At 41.2% G+C, this 27543-nt stretch overlaps 1 protein-coding gene across 2 annotated transcripts in view; it reads left to right on the plus strand.

The window, feature by feature from the left end:
- Window positions 1–27543, plus strand: part of ptprn2 (protein tyrosine phosphatase receptor type N2) — a 295725-nt gene that overhangs the window by 100371 nt on the left and 167811 nt on the right. Inside the window, exons 4-10 of one of the 2 annotated variants that reach the window (XM_077229223.1) lie at window positions 15681–15798; window positions 16141–16261; window positions 17007–17409; window positions 17839–18075; window positions 18219–18259; window positions 18347–18774; window positions 22976–23062. In XM_077229223.1, the coding sequence (XP_077085338.1) occupies window positions 15681–15798; window positions 16141–16261; window positions 17007–17409; window positions 17839–18075; window positions 18219–18259; window positions 18347–18774; window positions 22976–23062 (1435 nt within the window). The remainder of the gene's footprint in view (window positions 1–15680; window positions 15799–16140; window positions 16262–17006; window positions 17410–17838; window positions 18076–18218; window positions 18260–18346; window positions 18775–22975; window positions 23063–27543) is intronic. The other variant, XM_077229224.1, reaches the window with a different exon arrangement.

Raw genomic sequence — 27543 nt, forward strand, 5'->3', positions numbered from 1 at the left:
GGGAGACAGCATAAAAGCCGGCTGGTGCAAGAGAGCGGAGAGAGAAGGACTGGGTACTCGTGCACGACACGTGAGCTGAGCGCTGAAAGTGGAAAGAATGTTGCCTGATATAGTGGAAAGAGTGATATTTTAAATAGTGGAAAGAGTGATATTTTTATATAGTGGAAAGAGTGTTCTCTAAACTTGAACAAGGTTTATGTTAGAGCGCGCACAGTGCATTTCTTTTTTTTTTTTGGACCAAATAAAAGTGTACGAGTCCCAGCCACGCCTACCCCTGTCTTCTTCCATCACACCAACACTGAACCTTCACTACACTGGTGCCGAAACCCGGGATGGAAGAAGAGGCCGCCGCCAGACAGTCCCCGTCTCCACTTGTGGACATATTCCATGCGCTCGCGGGACTCCACCAGCAACAACATCCGGCACTGCGGGCCATGGAGGAGCAACAGGAGCGCTGGTTCGAGACACTCCTCCGGGCCCAGCAGGAGGACCGTGAGCAGTTCCGGAGCTGGATGTACCGGGAGGTTCGGGCCACACCATCATCGCCAGCTCCAGCCTCGGCCCTGCCCATGCACCTCCATAAAATGGGCACACGAGACGATCCCGAGGCCTTCATCGAATTGTTCGAGAGGTCGGCCGAGGCCTGGGGCTGGCCGCCCGCGGACTGGCCGATGCGGCTGATCCCGCTGCTGACCGGAGAAGCCCAGATCGCCGCACAACAGTTACCAGTCCAGAACCTCCTGGTCTATGAAGACCTCAAACGCGCCATCTTGCAGCGGGTCGGCCGGACCCCGGAGCAGAGCAGACAGCGGTTCCGGTCACTGGAGCTCTGGGAATCTGGCTGACCCTTCGCCTTTGCGCAGCAGCTCCGGGACGCGTACCGCAAGTGGTTGATGGCCGACGGACGCGCTTCGAGGGAGTTATAGATCACGTGGTACTGGAGCAGTTCGTGGCGCGGCTCCCCCGGAAGACCGCGCAGTGGGTCCAGTGCCACCGCCCGACGTCGCTGAACCAGGCCATCCAGTTGGCGGAGGACCAGATGGTGGCACGGCGAACCCCTACCAGAAGCTTCTCTCTCTCTCTCTGTTCTCGCCCTGTCCCTGCACCCAGGTCCCGTGGAGGATTCCTACCCAGGCCGGCGCCCCGCTGGAGGACCGGACCTACGGCTGAGCCTGTTCCCGCACCCAGAGCGCCGTCCAGGGGAACAGCCTCCGCCACTGCACCTCCTACACCCACGCTCTCCCCACGCCAATCGCTTGACCCACTTCCCGCCATTGGGGCGGCAGGAAGGACTGGGCCAGCCTGTTGGCGTTGCGGGGACCCTGGACATTTTATCGACCGGTGCCCCGTGATGGAGGTGGGGACACTGGTTAGGGTCCCCGACACACCGCAGGCTGCCCCCGATCAAGCTGGGTTGTACCAAATACCAGTGAGTATTAAGGGGGTACCTATCAGGCTTTGGTGGATTCAGGTTGTAACCAAACCTCCATCCATCAAAATCTGATACAACCAGAGGCATTGGATAAGAGCCGCACGGTTAAGGTTCGGTGTGTGCACGGGGAGGTGATGGATTACCCTTTAATGCCAGTCATTATCCAATTTCGGGGCCAAAAGCATAGTGTGGAGGTGGCCGTTAGCCAACACATCCGGCACCCATTAATTTTGGGGACCAATTGGCCGGGGTTTAAAACACTATTGGGACATTTGTGTGCGGGTGCTTCTGGGACAAAAAGGAAGCAGGAGAGGGGAGCGGTCGCTCAGGTTGGAGAGGCTGTGCCGGGGCCCTCGGTACCTGTCCCAGAGGTTCGGAAACGCGGTTGAAAGAAGGATTCTTTCAGAGCGTAATGACTTTCCTCTGGAACAGTCCCGAGATGAGACGCTTAAAAATGCGTTTGACCAGGTCCGTACAATCGACGGACAGCCCCTCCACACCGACCGACCGCCCTCATATCCTTATTTTGCCATCATAAAAGATAAGTTGTATCGGGTGACCCAGGACACCCAGTCAAAGCAAGATACAACTCAGTTATTAGTTCCGAAGAGCCGCCGGGAAATGCTTTTCTAGGCGGCTCACTGTAATCCGATCGCTGGGCATTTAGGGCAGGCAGCTACACTAAATCGTTTAATGACCCGATTTTTCTGGCCGGGCATTCACGAGAATGTGCGCAAGTGGTGCGCGTCTTGTCGCGAATGTCAGTTGGTGAATCCACCGGCCAACCCAAAAGCACCTTTGTGCCCTCTTCCCTTAATGGAGGTCCCCTTCGAGAGAATTGGAATGGACCTCATCGGGCCATTAGAACGATCTGCACGGGGTTATCGCTTTGCATTAGTCCTGGTGGATTATGCAACGCGATACCCAGAAGCAGTGCCGCTTCGCAATATTTCCGCTAAAAGCGTGGCGAGTGCCCTCTTTCAATTAATCTCCCGGGTGGGAATCCCGAAAGAGATTCTCACCGATCAAGGCACGGCGTTCATGTCACGCACTATTCGCGAACTGAACGAATTATTGGGCATTAAATCGATCCGCACCAGCGTCTATCACCCACAAACAGACGGCTTGGTGGAACGTTTTAATCGCACGTTAAAATCCATGATTACTAAGTTCGTGCGGGAAGATGCCAAAAATTGGGATAAGTGGCTAGAACCCCTCTTGTTCGCTCTACGCGAGGTCCCCCAAGCCTCCACGGGGTTTTCTCCCTTCGAGCTTCTCTATGGGCGTCAGCCCCGCGGGGTGCTGGACATGCTTTGAGAGGTTTGGGAGGACGGACCTTCGAATAGCAAAAACTAAATTCAGTATGTCTTGGACCTGAGAACAAAACTCCACACTTTGGGGCAGCTCTCTATGGAGAATTTGTTAAAGGCTCAGGACAAGCAAAGTCGGCTGTACAACAGGGTGGCTAGACTACGCAAATTTGCACCGGGAGATAAAGTACTTGTATTGCTCCCCACATCCAGCTCCAAATTACTCGCGAAGTGGCAAGGGCCGTTTGTGGTCACACGGCGAGTCGGGGACCTCAACTATGAGGTTCTACGATCAGATAGGGACGGGGCACATCAAATTTACCACCTCAACCTCCTTAAAAAATGGAATGAGGCAGAGTCAGTGATGCTGGCGACGGTGGTAAGTGGGGAGGAGGATCTCGGTCCAGAAGCGAGTTCAAAACCCCAATCTCTCGCTCTGGCATTTGGTGGAGACCACCTCTCGCCGTCCCAAATCACTGACATACATAATTTACAAGCAGAATTTGCTGATGTGTTCTCGCCCCTACCTGGTCGGACAAATCTCATTCAGCACCACGTTGAGACCGAACCGGGCGTAATAGTATGCAGCCGGCCGTATCGTTTACCTGAACATAAAAAGAAAATAGTTCAGGATGAATTAGAAGCTATGCTGGATATGGGGGTAATAGAAGAATCCAACAGTGACTGGGCAAGCCCGATAGTTTTAGTGCCTAAAACCGACGGCTCCGTCCGGTTCTGTGTGGATTATCGCAAGGTGAATGCTGTGTCGAAATTCGATGCGTATCCAATGCAATGGTTGACGAATTACTTGATCGGCTCGGTACTGCTCGATTTTATTCGACACTGGATTTGACAAAAGGGTATTGGCAGATCCCCTTATCTCCAATATCTAAAGAAAAACGGCTTTCACGACGCCGTTTGGATTACACCAATTTGTTACTCTTCCTTTCGGCTTGTTCGGGGCTCCCGCAACCTTCCAGCGCCTGATGGACAGAATTCTCCGGCCGCATACTGCATATGCCGCTGCTTACTTGGATGATATTATCATCTATAGTAACGACTGGCAGCGGCATATGTAGCATTTGCGAGCTGTCCTCAGGACGCTGCGAGGGGCGGGGCTCACGGCCAACCCAAAGAAGTGTGCAATTGGGCGCGTGGAAGTTAAGTATCTGGGCTTCCACTTGGGTCATGGACAGGTGCGTCCCCAAATTGATAAGACCGCAGCAGTTGCGACCTGTCCGAGACCTAAGACCAAAAAGGAGGTTAGACAGTTCCTGGGGCTAGCTGGATATTACAGAAGGTTTCTGCCTAATTATTTGGACCTTGCTAGCCCGCTGACTGATCTGACTAAAAAGGAAGCACCAGATACGGTCCAGTGGACGGAGCAGTTTCAGCAGGCCTTTACTCAGATAAAGGCTGCTCTATGTGGCGGACCGCTCTTACAGGCTCCTAACTTTTCTCTCCCTTTTTCGCTACAGACTGACGCGTCGGACAGAGGGCTGGGCGCAGTCTTGTCCCAGGAGATAGAGGGTGAAGAGCGGCCGGTGCTGTACATTAGTCGGAAGCTCTCGAAGAGAGAGACTATGTACAGCACCATTGAAAAGGAAGCTTTAGCCATCAAGTGGGCCGTTCTCACCCTCCGCTACTACCTCCTGGGTTGAGAGTTCACCCTCTGTTCGGACCACGCTCCCCTGCAGTGGCTCCACCGCATGAAGGATACCAACGCGCGAATCACCCGTTGGTATCTAGCCTTACAGCCTTTTAAGTTCAAGGTGATCCACAGGCCGGGTGCACAGATGGTTGTGGCTGACTTCCTCTCCAGGAGGAGGGGGGAGAGGGGGAGGCTGCAGGCCGGACGGCTCCCCGGCCTGAGTCGGCCGGTGGGGGTATGTGGTGAGGGGGGCTGGGTTCACCGAAGTCTGTAGTGCGAGAGCAACGACGGAGCCGAGCGGTGAGTAAGTAGGTCAAGTGCAAAATGACGAACACCTGTCTCTGATTGCAGTAATTGGCGTGGGGAGACCGCATAAAAGCCGGCTGGTGCAAGAGAGCGGAGAGAGAAGGACTGGTACTCGTGCACGACACGCGAGCTGAGCGCTGAAAGTGGAAAGAGTGTTGCCTGATATAGTGGAAAGAGTGATATTTTAAATAGTGGAAAGAGTGATATTTTTAAATTGTGGAAAGAGTGTTCTCTGAACTTGAACAAGGTTTATGTTCTTCCATCACACCAACACTGAACCTTCACTACAGTGAATTAAGCAGAGGGCGTTTATTTTTATTTATTCAAATAAATCTCGAACCACAGTGGGTATTTCGTGCTGCTATTAAACTAAATAACATTTATAGAATGGTTTGGGGGGGGGGCTAATAATTCAGCAAATTATTTTTGCAGGGATATTTAGACCAAATGGAAATCCCCGTCTTACAACCATATTTTTAAAAACTCTTTCTGCATAGGGAACCCCATATACAGTTTTTTTCTTGCTGTTTTAACAGAACTGCTTTTGAAATTACAATTGGAATTATTATACAAATCTAAATTCAGTCATTCTGTTGGATAATTTTTGTGTAAAGTAGTTAGACTGCATAGTAGATAGTGTAAAATGGAAATGCATAGTCATTTTATTTTGTAACTATAAGCAAAAAACAAAAAAACTATATAGTGTAACAGAGTTTTAGAACTAGAAAAAACTCTCTCCATTAATAATAAAAAAAAAATTACAGTAGCCCATGTTTGTTCGGGATTTGAACCAGTGTCATCTAAACTATTGAAACGTCTCGGTTATGTATGAGGTGACGTTCCCCTTCGTCAGTCACTATGGCGTACGTAATTGACTGACGTAATGGGGATATCTACCAACACGCCACTGTTGCTGGCCTTTCCAGCGCTCCGCTTGAGTCTCCTGTCTTGACCGCAGTGTTGTGCAGAAAGTAGAAGCTCTAAGCAGAGAAGGTCAGTCACTGCTGTTCTGCAAGACCCACTCAGTGTGACTTATTGGATAATGCTGGGAAAGCTTGCGCTTGGAGAAGAGGACGCTGCGGAAGCCACATCCTACCCCGGAGGGAGGCACTGTGACGGTTACACATATAGACTAGCCGAGCAGGGTAGTACAACATATGGCAGTCTCTGGGGTGGTTCCAGCCTAGTTATAGGGGGGAAAGAACACCAGCAGAGACGACAGAGCGGACTCTGTCGAGGGAAAGTAAGTACATAAGTATCCGGCCCAGCAGGGCGGGAGTGGCATTGCAAGCCGACACTAAGAACGGGTCCTTCGCGCTACTGGGCACTGGGGGTAAGTATACGGGAAGATACTGTTAAAACAATCTCAGATAAGATTGCAGAGCAGGAACAGCATTCACCGTCTGGCTCCGAAGCGAAAAGACAAAGATGCGACGCACCTGCTGCTCATTATTTGCTCGCGCTGCGATGCACAGCAGCTGGTGCAATTATCACATGCCAATGTGCATTGGCTCGTTTAGTTTACACTCGAAGTAGATTGGTCTCTCAAGCGATATCCCCATTTTGTCAGTAAGACGTACGTCATAGTGACTGACAAAGGGAAACCTAAGTTATACCACTCGACCACAAATTTACTAGAAAGCCCAGAAGTTCGGTTGTCCAGCAATCAGTGTTTTCGCTCACATGAGAGAGAAGCGCTCTTCATTCGTCTCATTCCCAATACAATAGTAAAAATAATCAGCGTTATTGCTCCTAATTTATTTTCTGCGAGATAGGCCTATGATGGTCTTTTGGTGTATGTTTTGTTTGTTTGTTTGTTATCGCGCTGTTCCCCTGAGTAATAGGCTTCTCTTGTCCACCCATGTCTACAATATGAAATATAGGCTATTGTCATCAATAGGCTCAGTCACTTTCAGTTTGTTTTGGATTTTCTCACACGTGTTTCCCTGTCTGTGTTTCGCGCCACAGTCTGTTCCCATGGACAATAATCACCTCCCACACAGCTGCCTGTCGTTAATGTCATCATCATTGTGTATTTAAGTTCCTGCTTGTCTTCTGTTCCTTGTCCGGTATTGTTTGTGTGATACGCTCCATGTTACGTGTTTACTCGCTGTCGCATCTGTTTGCCTGTCTTCCGTGCTTTATCATTAAAGAAAGTTTGGAATCGACCCTCATCTTCTGTCTTCCCTGAACCTACCCGTGACAGAATACCGGACCAACTAAAATGGATAATATAGATTTAATCTTTTTATCATTTACCAGAGACGTTTTTGCAGTCACTAGCCCCCTCGATGAAGAAACCCTGAAAAACCTGTTCTGGATCGGGGCTAACTTCCATCAGCATATCGACCTCTCAGACACCTCTAACCTGAACTGGAGTCATCAGGTGGCTGGTGAGCGTCGCACCCCGATCCAGCACACAGCCAGACCCAGAGCCCAGATTACCACCCTCGACCGCGGAGAACTCGTGCGTGCCCCCCCAGACGGAGAGCTACCACCCGCCGCGACGTGCCAGCCAGAGATAAAGAGGACAGAGCTGACCCTCGCCCCAGAGGAGGAGCTCCAACAGGAGTCTGACCAGGGGTGTGGGCCCACGACATCTGTAGACGAGGGAACCCAATCGACGGAACACGAGGTCTGGCTGATACATTTTTCTGAAGGAACACAGTTTCCCACCCTATCCCACCCGTCATCTGCATCTTCATCATCTTCAGACCTTTCCAGTGACTGTATCTGCCCTGTCATCAACCTGTCAAATACCACTTAACATCTAAGCCCAGCCAGTCCTCCAGCCCCACCGCTGCTGGCTGTTCGCATCCCTGCATCGTCACTGGGGAGACCCCTGACGTTGAGTCGCAGGTCAGCCCGCCATCCGCAGCACCCGGGCATGAGGATCTCGTGGCTCCGCCTCCAGCCTCGGTCCTCTGCGCTCCATTTCAGCCTGTCGACCTGCCGGCTCCGTCTTGGATCCTCCCACCCGCGGCTCCGTCTTGGATCCTCCCACCCGCGGCTCCACCAGAGACCCTCGGCTGATGGCTACATCGAGTTCCCTCGCCCCGCCGGCTCCTCCTTGGTCAGGCATCACTCTGACTCCGCCAAGGACTTACGGTCCGTCCGCTAAGCTCTGTCCCTCCACCCCTTCGGCTACAGCGGGCTCCTCATTCCCCTCGGCATCACCTCTGTCCTCCCTCAGTCCGACTCCACCTCTGCTCTCCGGTACTCTGGCTCCACCTCTGCCGTTTGTCACCGCGATGTCGCCTCGGTCTCCCTGTGCAGCGACGTCATTGGAGTCCACCGGCTCTCTGTCTGCGCCGATGGATCGTGCCGCCGAGTCTCCGTCGGTCATCTCCCAGCTGGCGTCAGCCGCTTTACCACCTGGTCTCTTCCCTCCCTATACTCGGTCGTGGGCTGCCGGTATTGGACGGCTATGGTTCTGTGCCACCTGGCCATCTCCATCTGTGCTGTCAGTGAATCGTCGTCATCCCTTCACCATCCTGCCACTCCAGCCTCTCTCCCGCACTTCACCTTCACCTCATCCACCGCCAGAACCTCCTCCGGTCCTCCTTCCGTCATTGCGTTACGGCGCGAGGACGCGCATTGCCGGAGGGGGGCGTTATGTCACCAATAGGCTCAGTCACTTTCGGTTTGTTTTGGATTTTCTCACATGTGTTTCCCTGTCTGTGTTTCCCGCCACAATCTGTTCCCATGGACACTAATCACCTTCCTCACAGCCACCTGTCGTTAATGTCATCATCATTGTGTATTTAAGTTCCTGCCTGTCTTCTGTTCCTTGTCCGGTATTGTTTGTGTGATACGCTCCATGTTACGTGTTTACACGCTGTTGCATCTGTTTGCCTGTCTCCCGTGCCTTATCATTAAGTTAAGTTTGGAATCGACCCTCATCTTCTGTCTTCCCTGAACCTACCCGTGACAGCTATATTGTTGTCGTCTCTATTTTTAACTTTTGATTCTATATCAAATAGGCGGAAATTCTGTGCTGCATTTCCCAAAAGCATTGTTACCCAACTATGGTCACAAGTTCTGTCATTATCAGCAAGATCTATGACCTCTGGAAGCATTTCTTTCAATAGTTTAGTCGGTATCCACCTTTTTCCTGGTTAGCGAAGTTACCCATGATTCATAGCGGGTTTGAACCGGAAGCCGGTTGTCCTTTTCCGGTTCGAAGCTTTATGAAGATTAAGCGCCGCTCGCTCAGAATGCCGGCAGTGATATGCTGGTTAGAAAATATGTGAAAAAAGTAGGGCTGCCCGTGCATGACTGAAGTTGGGTTGGATGTTATACTATATGGGAGAGAATGCTAAACCATAATGAGCGTTGTCGTAGCCTAATATATTGCCTATTCCGCATCTGAACGCACGCATAAGCTTGCCACAAAAACCGGCAAAAGTAATGATTATGCATGAATGAAACATGAATTGTTTATTAATAAACTACTGTTTTCTGTCGGTGTCGACTGCAAAGATAAATTTGACGATGCAGACTCGCCATCTTCGCAGTAGTGAACGCTCCCATAGAGAGAAATGCACACTTCAGACGAATTAAGCAGAGAGCAGCCCATTTCTGTTCGTTTTTTATTATTTTGTTTAAAAGTAGACATTTTAAGCTTTCTATAGGCCTATATATACTTCTCAGGTCTTTGAGGCAAATCTTATACGCTGAGTTCCGGTTGATTAATGAGACGTGCTCCAGTTCACGCGCCAGCACCTCCGTGACCTGATTATATTGTCTACTATATTTGCTTCTTATTTATTATTCCAGGTAATTTGTTGATGAAACATTGATTAAAATGAAGATACAATTTATACTAAAAGAAATTAACTTTAAAGAAAGGCTTTCTACAAAAACAAAACTTAAGTGGTCAAAATCATGTCTGACCCATTCCAAATGTTTTCTGATCATGTATGGGCATCTTGATCCTATCTGACTCATCTCATGCGGTTCCCTTTTCATATAATCAACATAGATGAAATTAAAAAAAAACATTACATTGTGAAACATAAATATAAAACGTATGTTTAGTTTTTTTTTTACTTACAGTGATGTGAATAAGTTAGGACACCCATGCTAAAGTTGCCTAAAAAGAGGAATAAAAAATTATCTTTTGGAAATTGATCTTAATGCTTTAATTAAAAAAATGAGGATAAATCCAACCTTTAAAGACACCAATTTTCTTTGTGAATGAATAATGTATCATAAATAAATAAATGTTCTTCCTTAAAATACAGGGTGCATAAGTCAGGACACCCCTATGTTAAATTCCCATAGAGCAGGGCAGATTTTTATTTTTAAAGGCCAGTTATTTCATGGATCCAGGATAATATGTATCCTGATAAAGTTCCCTTGGTCTTTGGAATTAAAATATCCCCACATCATCACACACCCTTCACCATACCTAGAGATTGGCATGGTCTTATTTCAGTTAGCCTAATAGCTGGTTTGATTTGCATTGAAAGATGATCTTATGGAAAGTACCCCATGCCAATCTCTAGATATGGTGAAGGGAATGTGATGATGTGGGGATATTTTAATTCCAAAGGCCAAGGGAACTTTATCAGGATGCATATTATCCTGGATCCATGAAATAACTGGCCTTTAAAAATACAAATCTGCCTGGCTCTATGGGAATTTAACATAGGGGTGTCCTGACTTATGCACCCTCTATTTTAAGGAAGAACATTTATTTATTTATGATACATTATTCATACACAAAGAAAATTGGTGTCCTTAAAGATTGGATTTTTCCTCATTTTTCTAATTAAGGCATTAAGATCAATTTCCAAAAGATTATTTTTTATTCCTCTTTTTAGGCAACTTTAGCATGGGTGTCCTAACTTATTCACATCACTGTATATTTAAGCGTCACACCGCTCCGATTTGCTCACATGCTCTGGTGTGTAGCCTATACCTGCATGTGTGCGTGCATGTGATGGAGGGGTGCGATTTTCAAATAATAATTGAATAATACCCAGCGATCTTCGAATATTATTTTTGCTTGAAATGCCCATCCCTACTGGTAACGTATTAGGCATTTGTCAACAAAATGGTGTGAACAGACATACACATGTTTCGGTGGATGCTTCAGTTTTAGCGCAGCTAACCAAAAACGTCTAATCTCTGGCATTTGGATATTAGCTGATTCGGAACCGGACATGGGCATTCTCTCCTTTTTATCTTATGCTCAAAGCACTCAGTTTCTAAAAAGTTTTTTTTTATCTTCTTTGAATTGTTAAAACAACCAACAACAACACATGTATAGCCCAAATAAATAAAGAATAAAGTGGATAGGGTCTAACATACATGTTGTCGATTTAGATGATTTAACGAGTTTAGAATATTCTTCCTCTCCTATAGCAATGAATGAATCGGATTTTTCGTCAGTGAGACTACAATGCACTGTCTGATGCGGTACTGTAGTAGACGTTTGCATAGTTATAATTTTTTCCTGGTATTATAAATTATAAGTGTAGAAGGTCATAAAGTCATTACTGTTGTGCTGCTTGCAAACTCATGGTCTTGAAACTTTTTTTTTCGTCAGTTTAGCAACTGTTTCGAATAAATACCTAGGGTTTAGTTTATTTTCTTCTAATAGGGTTGAAAAATAAGCAGATCTAGGAGTTTTTAAGGCCTCTCTGTATGCAATCAAGCTCTCCATCCATGAAATGCAAAATACCTCTAGTTTTGTTTTTTTCCAGTTTCTCTTCATTTTTCTGGCTGCTCTCTTTAGGGCCTGAGTGTGCTCGTTGTACCACGGCGTTGGACTATTTTCTTTGATCTTCTTTTGTCGCAATATCGAGTTCTTCTAAGATATCTGGGATGCTGAGATGATGAAACTGATAATGAAGATTATTAATAAAGCAATTTTTAGTGGCAGAAGTGATAGGTCTAACATGTGGAGTCAATAAATCCTTATCTTAAGTCAAATAAGCAAGCTGACATTCAGTACAATCTATATCTTTTATGTAGAATACATACAAATGTAATTTACGTATTTTAGTTTGTCTAGAGATTTAAAGCGTCGTCTTTGAAGAGTGTGCATGTGCGAATGAGCTCTAGTAGCTAAGAAAGTACGAGCCTATGATTGAATCTGGAAATAAAGCAAAATAACTGAGAAAAAATGAGAAATAGCCCTCAGATACCATGTCTGTAATTTAAAGCAAAACATCTAGCATTAATTTGATCTCAAACAGATTAATTAAAAGAAGTTATTACTCCAGCACCTGCGTGACATCATTAACCAACGTGGTTGAACTACAAATTTGCGACAATATGTTTTTGGGAAACAGTCGTGACTAGCTAGTTTTTTTCTTCAATAATGCATCGTACTATGGTAGTTAAGCAGCGAGTTACATCATTGTTCGGGAAACGCACCCCTGGTTGACTACCAACTGTGTCATCATCTCGGATCACTCGGGTTACAGCTGCGCTTACCTGCAGGCGTGAATGCAGTGATGAACAGCTGTCTTTCCTCATTCGACTGGTGTTTGGATTTCATGTGATTTCTCATTGTGGTGTTGATAACTCAGTTTTAAAAGTAACGTAATTCCATTTTGTAAGATCATTTCCCTCCAAGTAATTCCAAACTTCGTGACAACGCAGACAACGACATTATACAGTATGGTCAAAAACTATAAACTAGTTATACATGCTCCACAGCGCCACCCAGTAAATTTAATTATATCTGCAAGTTTTGGTGTTTGGGATTTGTTATGGATTTATAGCATTTACTGCCAGCAAAACAACGTAGTAAAATTCAAACAGTATTTTTATTTTTCGAATAATAATTACAGATCGAATATTAAAATATTCGTGCACACCTCTACTAATGAGCGTCACCTGCACCCCAAACCAGAGGCCCCACAGAGGAGCTCCTGAAGGATAAAAGGAGGAGTGACGACAGTGAAGGACGAGAGAGGACCAGGCCTATACTTTATGTTGGAGCTTATACAGTGATGTGAATAAGTTAGGACACCCATGCTAAAGTTGCCTAAAAGAGGAATAAAAAAACATATTTTGGAAATTGATATTAATGCTTTAATTAAAAAAATGAGGAAGACACCAATTTTCTTTGTGAATGAATAATGTATCATAAATAAATAAATGTTCTTCCTTAAAATACAGGGTGCATAAGTCAGGACACCCCTATGTTAAATTCCCATAGAGCCAGGCAGATTTTTATTTTTTAAGGACAGTTATTTCATGGATCCAGGATAATATGCATTCTGATAAAGTTCCCTTGGCCTTTGGAATTAAAATATCCCCACATCATCACACACCCTTCACCATATCTAGAGATTGGCATGGTTTTATTTCAGTTAGCCTAATAGCTGGTTTGATTTGCATTGAAAGATGATCTTATGGAAAGTACCCCATGCCAATCTCTAGGTATGATGAAGGGAATGTGATGATGTGGGGATATTTTAATTCCAAAGGCCATGGGAACTTTATCAGGATGCATATTATCCTGGATCCATGAAATAACTGGCCTTTAAAAATACAAATCTGCCTGGCTCTATGGGAATTTAACATAGGGGTGTCCTGACTTATGCACCCTGTATTTTAAGGAAGAACATTTATTTATTTATGATACATTATTCATTCACAAAGAAAATTGGTGTCCTTAAAGATTGGATTTTTCCTCATTTTTCTAATTAAGGCATTAAGATCAATTTCCAAAAGATTATTTTTTATTCCTCTTTTTAGGCAACTTTAGCATGGGTGTCCTAACTTATTCACATCACTGTATGAGCTTTATATAGCTTTACTTTATTTTTCTTCTTTATGTTTATTTTATTATTGAGTTATGTTTAAGGTTTGCTGGTTCCCTGCCTCCTTCCCTTATCAACAAACCGTTTTACAGTCATATTAATTATTTTTAGTCAGTTTTGACTAAAATGGCATTTTTAATCGGCAAAAATAACATGTTAGTTGTCAAAATTAAAACCAAATTGAACCAAATATTCAAACATTTAAAATGTTGATACAGGTTTAAATGAATAGATAACAAAGTACTCTCTTTATGCTTTAGTTATTCATAGTTTGCGATTTAGTTTTATGGAATGAATGGATTCACGACGTGACTTAGACACTCTGGGGTGCGTTTCCCGTACTACGACGTAACTCGCTGCTTAACTACCACAGTATGATGCATCGTTGAAGAAATCAACTAGCTAGTCACGACTGTTTTCCGAAACCGTACTGTCGCAAATTTGTAGTTCAACAGCGTTGGTTAAAGATGTCACGCTGGTGGCGGAGTAATAACTCATAAAGTTTAATTAATCTGTTTGAGATCGAATTAATGCTAGATGTTTTGCTAAAAATTACGGACATAGCATCTAAAGACTATCCCTTATTTTTCTCAGTTATTTAGCTTAATTCCCGATTCAATCATAGGCTGGTTCTTACGTAGGCTACTAGCGCACGTTCGCACATGCACACTCTTCAAAAAAGGTGCTTTAAATCTCTTGACAAACTAAAAGACGTAAATGACATTTGTATGTATTCTAAATAAAAGATATAAATTGTACTGAATGTCAGATTGCTTAGGCACACAATAAGGATTTATTAAGTCCACATGTCATGCAAACAAGAAACTACGCTCCTAACCACAGGTCGAGAGCAACTTTGCAATGCTGTTTGCGAATGTTCGTTGGAACGATGGTTTCGGGAAACACCGACTCGTTGACCTGTGCTGATAACGACGGAACTTGCGACCATAGTTGGCTAACGATGCTTTTGGGAAATGCACCGCTGGTTAGCTTGTACCCCTTTTATTATATTTTCTCATTTTTGTTAACACTGTATGCTTTAAATTTAAGCATTGTCATGATACACTTTTTATGTTTCATCCATGTTATTATTGGTTATTGAACTTACTTAGCAAACACTTTCTTTGGGAATTTAGATAAGAAATATATATTTTTTAAAAATATATGTTTCAGTGTTATATTATTAAACATGTAATCTCGAATCCTCAAAAAGGCACAGCATCTCTAATGTGACATTCTCTCTTCTTCATCCAGCATGCTATGCGGTGATGTATAGAATCCACAGATGGTGGCAGATGATATTTAACTGAAAGCCAGCTGAGCTGAGCCCCCACTGCAAGGCTCTGACTTTTGCCTTTTTTAGAGTTATATGTAAATAAATGATTTACATTGTTCAGTCCCCCCTTCTCAACCCCACACATCAGGTATCCAAGAAAACAGATTAACAGGACTAAGTGTCGGAGGCTAGTAGAAGGCTAAAGATGTCACATCTATAGGGGCTTAAGGAGATACTCCTTAGGAGATACGCATCTGTGGCTGGTTAATGGCATTCCTTCCATCCATCCATTCAATCACAGCATACCTGTGTCCCTTAGTGTGGTGAACAATCTCAAGTATGTCTGATTGGGTGACATTTGCATGAAAGCTAAATGAACACGTCTTTAGAATGCACAAGATGGGATTTAACGCGTTAGTTCTGTGTTTTTCTATTTATCTTTCTCCTCCCTGGAATTCAGAAGTGTTAGTATTTTTATTGAGTTGAAGACAGTGGGTTGTGAGATGGTAGAATATTGATCCTGGCCTAATGCAGCCTGGTTTCATTCCTGGTCATTTGTTCTTGGTGAGATGCAGAATTTGATTTGATGTTGACCAGAAGTTTAACATTTCTTAGAATGTGTGATTTTTTTTTTATAAATGGTAAATTCAGATGAATGAGTGAAGTGCTCTCATGAGGTACCTACACAAATTCTTTAGATTACTGTCTTTAGTCTGCAAGAAAAGATATGGACTAATTAACGTGAATACTTTGAATATCAGCAGCAAGTTATTTAACGTTCTGCTGGTGGGTAGAATGAGCAGCACTGTGTTTTAACCATGATGGTGACTTAAAATAGTTTCTCTTGTTGGGTCTTTTTTAATGATTCAATGTGTTAGTATATACTACTATATGGTTCTCTCTGTCCCTTTTATTATAGGATATACTTGGCTGGATGACACAACTCAGGAGGCCATTTCAAAAGAGCTCTCACAACTACCCAAGGTTCCTCTTGGAGGATTTACAAACACCTTTTCTCGTTTCAATGGCAATTCCAGGTGAGCTCCTAAATCCTCTGTTGTGTTACGTCTCCGTGACAATAATATGTTTATGGAAACTTTTTTGTAGTTATTGTTCGTTCATAATTCATTAACTAATGTTGATTTATACTACTTAAAATGTCAAAATATAATAGTATATTTACAAATAAACCTTAATCAAAATTAATAAATAGTGCAAAAGTATTGTTAATTAATAGCTAATGCATTATTTAATGTTGAAAAATTGAACCTTATATTAAAGTGTTAATCCTATATGGACAGGTTTGTATTCTAGGCACTTTTTTTCTTCTGAAATCTGTTTATTTTGAACTGTATTTTAAACATTCTCAATGGCAACAGGAAGCTAAAGGCTCAGAAAGAAGAAGTGAGCAGGGCACTGCAAAGGTACCTTCAAGGTTTCCTGCCTTCTGATGTTGCCTCCTTCAAACAGAGTCCTCAAGGGCAGCAAGTGGTTTGGAAGGTAAATCTCTAACAATAATATATATGAATAAGTATACAAGCTGTATACTTGCATATCACTTGAAATATAAGGATGCAAATTGACTTTATGGAAGTAGTCCTTAAAAGTGAACTGATTTCTGAAAGGTCTTAACTTCAGCTTTGGACTGTAAACAATTGGACATAAACTACCATGCATACGTGGATAGGTTGTTTTCAAAGTGATCTGCACTTCTTTAGACTACTGGCAGACAAGCTCATAGCTACTAAGGACATTTAATGTGAGGTAGAAACTTCTTGGTACCCATACAACATCACCAAGCAGTTGTTATTGATGTTGTGCGAGTTGAAAAGTTCACTGCACTATTGAACATTAGTATCCTGCAGTGCTTTTGGAGCCAGCGTGTGTGTATATGGTGGTTTATTCATCGAAGCCCACCCTGCTGTTCTAAAGTCAGTTTGGCCTTCCATTCTGCTGGGGTCGGAAGAATATAATTGTTTTATATAATCTCTTAAATAGAGCAGAACAATATGCAGAGCAAAAAGAGGGAGGCTGACACTCATGGATTGTATTTCCATGCCCTTTAAACATTATTGTCTTTGATCAGCCTTTGATAATGATTTTTTTGACTACAACATTTCCTTGAAAAATTGGTACCATATGCATATTATCATTTTGGAAAGAGGACAAAATGTTTTGTAAAATTCACAATATGATGTTTGTTTGTTTTTTAAATTAATTTACATATTTTCATTTTACCCCCCAGTACAAGGGAAATGGACCCCATAATCATAAGGGTTTTATTCAGCTCAAAGAGAAGCCACCTTCACCCCACATCTCCTTCCTACAAGGCCGACCTGATCTCCAGGCCATTGTGGAACAGCCTCCCCAAGGTCAATCATTCTTCACTGGGTTTGAACAGGATCGTACTGGAGTCCCTCTTGCTGAGCTTCAGCGGTATCAAGCTGGGCCCATGAGAGCACAAGATCCCGGTAAAGGTCAAACACAGGGAAAGCTGCATTACTTCAGCCTTCAGCGCACTCCTGCTGCCAAAATAGAAAAACTGCCAGTAGCTTCCAAGCAACCTCCAAAGCCCCAAATCGAAAAATTGTTTTTCAAATCCTCAGCAAACAGCCCAGCTTACAAGGAGGCACTTAATTCAGTAGATGGTGAGCTTCTTCTCTCTATATATATTTTTTAAAAAGCCAGGGAAAAAAATGAACAAGGAAATTAAATTCTCAAATTATGTTTAATTGAACTTTAATTGAATTTTATGTTAACAAGGAGAATCAGGGTCATATTATAGTATGTTGCCAGGGATACGTTTTTGCATTATAATCATCCATATTCTGGATATGAAGTGACTGTGATTGAAGGACTGAAGAAACATTGATATCATTATGATCATTTCTTTCCCAAAACTTAAAAAAAGCACAATTATTCAAATATACCTTAATCTTAAAGAGACTCTGAAAGAGGTAGAGATGAGAAACACAGTCTGACTCCAAATATGTTTTATGTCAGATGCTACAGGAGGATTTTTGTACACTTGCAAAAAATTTATTAGATAGTTTTTCTATCTTAACTTTTTCTATTAGAGAAGTTCATTGACGGAGTGGTTAACCAGCTCGGCCGTCAGAGCGTCAATGTGGATACTTTAACCCCAAAAGACCTGGACCAGCTCTCCAAGGCCATTACTCAGGCCCTGCAGGTGGTTGATGGAGTGGAAGGAGTCAAAGGTAGAGAAGTCACACAGGATGAAGTGGAGGTGAAGAGGGAACCCAGTCAAGAGTCACATCAGGTGGAGAAACTAGAAGATGGCACCACACATAAAGGTAGTAATCCCTTAACAAAGATAAATATTTGATTAGGTCCTTGTTACACATGCTTTAAAACCCCAGTTACAGCGCTTACATTTTGAAAATTTTTATCAATCAAGAACCATGATCTTTACCATAATTTAAAATGATGTTCACAGAAATTCAAACGGAAGAAACTGGCCTTAAATCTGATGACAAGGTAATTTGTTTATGTAAAGATCCATTTGACTATGATATATCTCAGTGATGAAGTGAATAGAATTCCCATGTAATTTTCTGTTTCCAGGACAAAGGTTTTATCAGCCAGCTGCTTGAGTTTCTGGATCATAACTCTGGCCATGGATCTGCTCGTCCTCCCCAAGCAGAAGAGCCTTTTCTGGGATACATCAACCAGCCAAACACTGGAAGCCCGTTGAGAGCTAGTTTGGAGAACGTCCAGAGCCGGACAACGCAAACAGACCTGGACCTGATGAGAAAGAAAATGGAACCTGACACTTTGGATATAGAGCCAATGATGGACGCTGAGGTAGAACAGTGGATGCACGGTTCTGTTGACTCTCCAAAAGTAAAAGCTGAGGTTCAACCAGGAAAAGTGCCTCAAAAAAATTATGTGGAGAAAGAGGAGGTGGAAAAGAAAGGTGTGAGAGTGGAGTTGGATATTACAGCATATTTAAGTCCACATGACGGAGACTTTGGCTACATTATTACTGAAGAGTAAGTAAGAATAGAAACACTTTCATAGACGTAACAAGATGGTTGCACTCATGTAGGATACATGGATCTACTGTATGCTTTTGAAAGAAGTTTTTTCTGCTCACCAAGGCTGCATTTATTTCACCAAAAATATAGTAAAAACAGTAATATTGTGAAATATAATTACAGTTTAGTATAACGGTTTTCTGTTTCAATATATTTTAAAATGTAATTTATCCCTGTGATGCAAAGCTGAATTTTCAGCAGCCATTACTCCAGTCTTGAGTTTCACATTATTTGATGCTCAAGTAACATTTCAAATGATCAATGTTGAAAATAGTTGTGCTGCTTGATATTTTGGTAAAAACCATGATAAATGTTTTTTTTTTCCGACGATTCTTTGATGAATAGAAAGCATTTAATTGAAATTAGGGATGGGATTTCTCGATTTTATTCGATTTTTATTTTTATGAACCGATATATATTCTTAAACCCCAAGAATCGATCTTTTAGTCTATGGTGTTTTCAGTTGACGAATGAACATAACTTTGTATCACCCTCCCATCCAGTTAATTGGAATAAGCTTTGTCCTTTGTTATTTCTGATATGAAACAAAATCTCTCCCAATTCTGTCAATTTTATTGCGTAATTCAAACAATTATACCTTTAGCGCTCTTTAATGTGACATGACAGAATTCTGCAGTACCTCAGTTCAATTGATACATGAACTGATCATCTCTTCTGCTTTACTACTAGTTATAGCATGAAATAAACATAAATGAACTTGTATGTTGAAAGTAACTTACTGAAATCCGTATCATGTCTCATGTAATTGCTCAATCAGTGTTTCAACCATAAACTCATTAGTCAGCTAGAAAAATTAACTCGAGAAGCGAGAAGCATTATGCTAAATATATGAACTATATTAAATTATCATTATATATTTTAATGTTCATGAATATTTAATGTATGTTTGAATAAATCTGTCAAATTTTTATGAGAGCCCCCATTTAAATGTTTATATTTCCAAAAAATTAAGTGGAGTTTAAACATAATTATTATCACATAAAAACTTGCTCTTTGAAACCCGTTTTCAAAAGTTTGTGTTTTCAGACCGCCAAAAAGCGATTGTCGTGTAAACGAATGGCCAAAGATTTCCGTTTTTAGTTAAAAACAGTGTTGTGCAAACGGCCACTAAGTGATCATATACAACTCTGTTAATTTTAACCTTTAATATTATAGTAATGTGGTACCAAGTGACTGTATAATTTAAAGCATTAGTTTTGCCATGTACTGATCCTGAGATATATCAAAATTAATCGATATTCAATCGATTTAAATCAAAATCAGAATCAAATTGAATCACAAGCTTGGGAATTGAAATTGTGTCAATAACCAGCCATAATAGAAACCTTTTTCTAACAGTAGCTGCGTTTACATGGACCCTAATAATCCAATTGTAATCATACTAGTAGCACAGTCAGAATAAAAAGGTCATATTTAACCATGTCAATTGAAAGGAATTGGCCAAATCCAATTAAAATTTAATTTGGATTGTAAGGGGTTGATTTAAACCTTTTCTAATCCGCTTGAGAGGATATGGAAACACTTGATCGGATTGAAAATCGAAACTGGAAAGAACTGCGCATGTGCAATGAAGTAGAGATGGTTTAATGATGTACTGTATGATGCTTGGAACGAGCTGTTGTTGTTGTTCAATGAAGTGTCATAAATGACTGTCGTGTAATACTAAAATCCTTCCACTAATCGTCTGTGGAGTGGAGCAGGACAACGTCCCAACACTCCTTGTTTCAGATTCTCCTCCACAGACGCCTGATTTGGGTGCGGGCATGGGGTTTTTACTGATTGATAAATATAGGCAGTATGGCACAATGGCTCATATGCTTGTCGTATCCTAATCAGGACCCGAAATAGATAAATATTAAGTCTGCTTTTTAAAACAAAGAAAAGAAGCAGTGTTGCAGAATGGTTAGTATGCGCAAACAGCGGGAAACTCTGTATATTTGTCCAGTGTGTGCATGTCAAAAAACCTGTTTGAAGATTGTGACGCATAAACACGTAAATCAACCCAATCACTTTATGAAGTGTTCATGTAAGCTCTAAGTTCAGATTCATTAATCGGAATGAATTAATTCTGTTGAAAACAAAAGATATCAATACAAACATAGCTATTGTCAATGTATTTAATGTCCCTTTTCTTCAATTTAATACGGTCTTGTTGAATAAAAGTTTCAATTTCTTAAAAATATTACTGGCCAAAAACTTCTGAATGGTAGTGTATATGTACTGAATATTTTTATATAAAAATTCAAACATGTAATATACTATACTATAGGTCTACAGTTTTGTGTGACATTTTTAGTTTTTTGCCTTAGTCATGTTTAAAGTTTTACTTCACAAAATCACTCGTCACTGATGTAGCATTTAATTTTTTTATGATTTTGCAGTATATCATATTCCGCTATTTCATCAGAGCCTACGTATTCACAAATGTCTGTGCTAAGCCGTAAAACGTTCCACCCCCGAAACACCCTAAAACAATTTCTTTGTCACATTTATTCCTTCTGTATGCTTAAATATTTTACATTTGTTATAGAAAATATTGCATAAAAACGGATTGTTATATAAAATCATTTAAATTGCGTTCTGTGGCCAATGTGTTTGGGCTACATTTTCATAACAGATACTATTATTGTATGTTTTATAGAAACTTTAAGTACATTGATTTAACCATGTTAATTAGGAGTCATCTGTGGTACATGGTTATGGTGTTGCTTAAAATCAGTTAAACTGTAATTTCTATGCAGATTGGAGCCTTTCACTCATTGTCACATTTCACTCTTATGTTTCCATGCTCAGTTTATGTTACTGTATTCCATACTGCAATTTGTTTGGTTTCCCTCAGCCGTCCTCTTCATGTATACTGGTGTCAGTGTGTAAATTGTTGTTGTGTGTGTGTGTGTGTGTGTGTGTGTGTGTGTGTGTGTGTGTGTGTGTGTGTGTGTGTGTGTGTGTATGTGGGTTGTGTACAGTATATCCCTCAAATCGAAGGATGATGGTATACACAGCCACTGCATCTCCAATAACTTGATTTATCTCACAGACACTCCAGGTTTTTGGCACAATTACTGTAGTGCCATTTAACTTGAAGTACCTGAAATGCATAATCTCAAGAAGTAGATTTAAAAGTGTGTAAGTGTGTAATAGAAGGGAGTTGTAGGTGTAAAAAGGCAACAGGAATACTGCTGAACTCTAGCATGTTCTAATTCTCACCCCGACACGTGTGTGAATACGCTTCCATTTGGATCCTTATCATTCTTTAGGCTTGTGTGTTTTCTGATGTGTGAGTGAGTGTGTGTGTGTGTTTTTAACTTGGGCTGGCATGGCCATATCATAAAGACATCACACTTCACAGGGATTCCATTTACACCTTATTGTTTGCCTTATTGCTGGAAAATACAGGTGATTTATCAAAGCATGCAAGCCACCTGTGTCCTATTCCCTATGTGTTTTATGCACTCTCTCCTCTCTGTATTCCTCCTGTGTGCTGTGTTCAATGTTTCAATATTGAATTGTATATGGTATCCATCCATCCAGCAGCACCCAGATCTGTATAGTTAATGTTTAAATTATCTCATGTATTGCCTGAAGACCACACATTTTAATACAACTATTTTATATTAAGTGCTTTTTGTTTTAAATGTAAATTGTTCAACTTTGCAGATTTTGCCATGTTATTCCTAGAAGATTTTTATTAATTTCTGCAATCCCAAGGTTGAGAACCTATGTTATAGCTCTTAATATTAGCGTAGCTACGCTATGGACATGAATCATACAGTACATAAAATGAAGCAGCTTGTTTAAGTAGAAATGTATAACTGTTTTAAAAGATTGGACTTTTGATTTCACCTGACCAACAGTAAAACAGGTTAAAAAACATCTTATAGACTTACAGTAAAGGAGAGGCCTCAGTCAGTCCAGAATAACAGAGACTTAAGAAAGGGCTTTTTTGAGTTTCTGCCCGTAAGCAACCACCTAGCTACTGCATGGCAACATTCTAAAAACTACTCAGAACATTTTTGTAAACGTTCTGGCAACCACCCACAAAACAATATCACCACATTTTGTTGTGAGAATGTACAAATCTAGATAATTATTCTTTCTCTATTTCTCTTCTCCTTTTTGTCTTTTTTGGTCATAGTTCCCTGTCCACTGATCAGGGGCTGAACCTCATGGAGCTCTTAGCTGAAAGAGTCAGCCTTCATGTAACAGATTTTCTACAACTCTCGTAAGTACACACATACAAACATACTTGTTGAAGACAGTCTCATGCTGGTTGACACACTAATGGCACTAATGGAACACTCAACCTGTGGTTTTGTTTTGTTTTTCCATTTCGCAGTACAGTTTGGGCTAAGTACTTATTTTCAAGTGACAGCTCAATGATTATGAGTGTGTTCTTAATTCTGTGCATAAAAGTTCAAGCTTTATATAAATGGTTCAGAGTGAGAATAAGAGAGAATGCATCTCTGTATGTGTAGGTGTGTGTTATTCTGACCTGCCTGCAGTGGTAAACTTCAGTTAAATTACAGCACATTTCTGATGATAGCCAATGTTCTCTGAGTGCACAGATTAAAGACAGCTTTCTGCTTAATTGTTTTGAATGCAACAAATGCTTTCTGCCACATCTGTATCTTAGTGAGGAACTTATTGTGGTTACATTTCACACACACAATTAATAAATTGGAGCTTTATATATACGGGGATAAAGGAAATACAAATATTAATGCAATTACTATTACATACACATACACAGATTGTTTTATGTACAGTTAATTGGAATAATCTAACCCAAATCCACATTATGACCCTAAATGAAAACATAATTAACTTTATATCTATATTGTTTTTTTTATCAATACGGATGTATCAGATGTCCTCAAAGGGAATTTTTCAGGTTTAGCTTTCTTCTTGAAACAAACTATGTACTGTACACACAAAAGTAGTTGTGTGGATTATAATTACCCTATGGTTAAAAAGATCACTAACATTTTTTTCCAAAGGATCCAATAAATTGTTCAAAAGTGAAAGTACATACATTCATAATGTAAGATTATTATACATAATTTTTAGCTGGAGTGCATAATCTTAGCTGGTGTGCGGTGGGCGTTCTGGTGCAATATGGCTGCGCTCGCATCATCCAGGTGGATGCTGCACATTGGTGGTGGTTGAGGAGATTCCCCCTTCCATGTAAAGCGCTTTGGTACCCAGAAAAGCGGTATATAAATGTAATTATTATTAATATTTTAAAGGGGTGGTTGATTATGATTTCACTTTTCTAACTTTAGTTAGTGTGTAATGTTGATGTTTGAGCATAAACAACATCTACAAAGTTACAATGCTCAAAGTTCAAAGCAAAGGGAGATATTTACTTTTAAAGAAATTGCTTTTTAAAGACCACAATAAACGGCTGGTAGGGACTAGATGACATTCATCACCCACGCTAGAATTTACATAAACCCCGCCCCCAGAACACGATTTATAGATTATAAAGACAGAATATGCTAATCAATGACTAGAAGATAACTACACATCAGCTACATAAATTCATCAACTAACCATTCAGAAATGTCCTGTTGCATTCTACAGGTTGTCACTTCTTTTTGAGTCTCTCCATCATTGACTCTGTTGACATAATCTTACTCCAGTTTGAACATAAAAGGATAAAAGTTTTTGAAATTTTCAGTGCATGTCTGTGTGAGGTAAAATGACACAAGCTGTTGAAGCTCCGCCCTCTGTGCCGGGAGCAGCAGCTCATTTGCATTTAAAGGAACAGACACAAAACAGTGCGTGTTTACTCACCCTCAAAAAGTGACAACTTAAACATGTTATATAAAAATATCTGTGGGGTATTTTGAGCTAAAACTTCACATACACACTCTTGGGACATCAAATACATTTTACATCCTGTGAAAAGGGCATTATACCACCCCTTTAAAATTATAAAATATTTTTTAAAACATCTAACCCCAAACTTTTCAATGGCAGTGTATATCAGTTTGTTTATGAAAGATGGATTTTTGTCATTAGCCAAGGGACTCATTGATTTCCTCTGTTTCCCTATTAGTAAGTGGCGAGAATAAATTCTAAATAAGATTTTGCTAAAGAAATGCCTTTCAGGTCTCACTAAAATTTGTGTGTGGTTGACAACTATCCAGGTGAGCTGTGTCTGTGTGTTTGAGTAATTTTCTCTCTTGAATAGTGGCTCATATCTATTTACACAGGTACCTGCTAATGTATCTATTGTCAGCTCCTGCTTTTCATCTTTTCTCAGACATAATGGAAAGGTGTACTGGATGATGTGCACTTTTATATAAAACATTATGCCATAATGTCTTTATTATTTTGGACTAAAGAAATGACTAGCAGAAAACCGCAGTGCACAAGCAGACTACATGGTGGAGAAGCAAGATGCTGCTTGTATGATCAAAAGCAGTTAAAGATCACGAAAATTCAGCACACACTGAATGTTCGTTCACCCAAAGGCGGTGCTGCCATGTTTGCGCTTTGCGTTGTGTTGCAGTTACATAAAGAGTCAGTGTAGCACCTCTCTGAACTCCAGACATGACGTAAGGGCTGTACTGTGTGCAGGCAGTAGGGGGCACAGAAAAACACATACGTACATTCGTGGATTTGCAATCAGATGGTCTTGTTCTCTTATACACATTGAAACGCTAACAGACGCACATTCATTTACACTAATTCTACCTCTCTTCTGTTGTCTCACTCGTTTATGAATTCTTCTACATCCCCCCAACCCCACACACTGTCTACCTATCATCTTCATCCCACACTGTCCCCCACAGTGCAAACGAAGCTGAGCAGAAACAGTACAGTTACATTATAGCTTCCCTCCCTCTGTGTACTGGACGATGGTGGCATTTTACTGATAGCTTATCAGCACTGATGGTGTTATAACCGGGAGTCTGGGCCATTGTGTTTATTTAGCTCTGACAGTCAGTGTTTTCATCCAGAAATGTCCAGATTCTCTGGGAAAAGAAGCCAAACAGAGGTGTGTGTTCCGGTATACAGAAGAATGCAAAATATGGGGGAAAATTGGTGCAGGGAAAGTACATACAAGTGGAGTGATAATGTTCCCAGGGTGCTTGTGTATATTTGTAAGGGGGAATTATGTTTTTGTATATATCAAAAAGGTAAAGTGTATGTATGAGGACACTGGCAGGCAAATGTGCAAGGTGTTTTTTGTCACATTACACAGACAACAAAAATGAAGACCTGTTACAGCTAACGCAAATAATAATTGTATATAATCTCTCTCTCACACACACACACACACACACACGCACGCACGCACGCACGCACGCACGCACGCACGCACGCACGCACGCACGCACGCACGCACACACACACACACACACACACACACACACACACACACACACACACCAAAACCATACATTACGTTATACATATCTAATTATTAGCTCTTTTAACCATACAGTTTTCCTTTTTCAAAACAAACAAAATACTGTTCATCTTAAAACATTTATTCTTAAAACTAAAGTAAGGTAAAGGTTTCTCTTTAATGTTTTACCCCAAGATGTTTTTTTTTTTTAATTAGATTATTGCTATGCTGTTTCTCATATCATCTGTTATTCCCACTATGTATATATTTTTTTTTAAATGAAAATGTGTCTTGATAAGTTAACATTAAGCCATGGTTTACAATAATTTAAAATATAATGAGAATGAAAGGATACACAAAAAACTAGATGCACTATTATTTCCAGCAGATATCTGGGTGTCTGTGTGTGTTAATTCTGCTGAGGATGAGAGGTTGCCTTTGGCCACCTGCTGACGTGTGAATGGGATTTTGTTCCGGTGACAGATCCATTCCTCCAGTCTTCCACCTCTTTCTTTTTCTCCCCTCTTCACATTTTTTTCTCTCTCTATTTGTGACCCTCACCTCACCCTGGTCGGCAGTGGGAGCAGCTTCAGAGCTGCATCCCAGAAAAATGCATCTGCCTCAGAAGCATGAAACAGGAAGATCCATTGTTGGACAACTGCATGTTTATGAGCTAACCATCATATTCACTGCTTTAGTCATCTAAAACAGATAAACAGATATGTCGAGATGAATAGTAGCTAATCTACAGGTCTTTTTTGATGTCATGGTGGCGTGCCAGTTAACAGATCCTTCTCTTCCTTTGCCTGAGTCTGTGTTTTTTAATTGTGAGTGGATGTGTGACAGTTTGTTTAAACTGTGTCAATTTTGAGTATACTCAGCATTTAAAAAAAATAATTTCCATTTTCTTTAAAGGAACAATTTGCCATAAAAAATATTATACTTAACAGGATTCTCTGTTAGAATAGATAAATGAATGAGGAGTGCTGCTCGGATCTCACACAGACAGCTGTTTGGCTCAATCACAAATGCTATTTGTACTAAATGCCATCGTGCATTTGCACAACATTTCTGGATCACCTATTCAAATGCTGCAAAGAGAATCATTTACAATGCATTGAGCCTGTAAGCATTTTTTTTAAAAGAATGATTTCTTTTACTTCTTTCATTTGGACCTGTTTGCTGAATGAGTTAATCTACTAAACATTTTAGACAACTCTAAGAACATCAGGTTTCCCGTGAGGATTTATTTCATGGAGTGAAAACTTGTCAATTTATGTCAAAAGCAGAAAGGGAAGCTAACGGCACAGATCTGTCATGAGAAAATGAACCAAAACGCAATA

This window comes from Siphateles boraxobius, unplaced genomic scaffold, assembly GCF_051911475.1.
Source record: "Siphateles boraxobius isolate OS27281-9 unplaced genomic scaffold, OSU_SipBor_1 130, whole genome shotgun sequence".
NCBI lineage: Eukaryota > Metazoa > Chordata > Actinopteri > Cypriniformes > Leuciscidae > Siphateles > Siphateles boraxobius.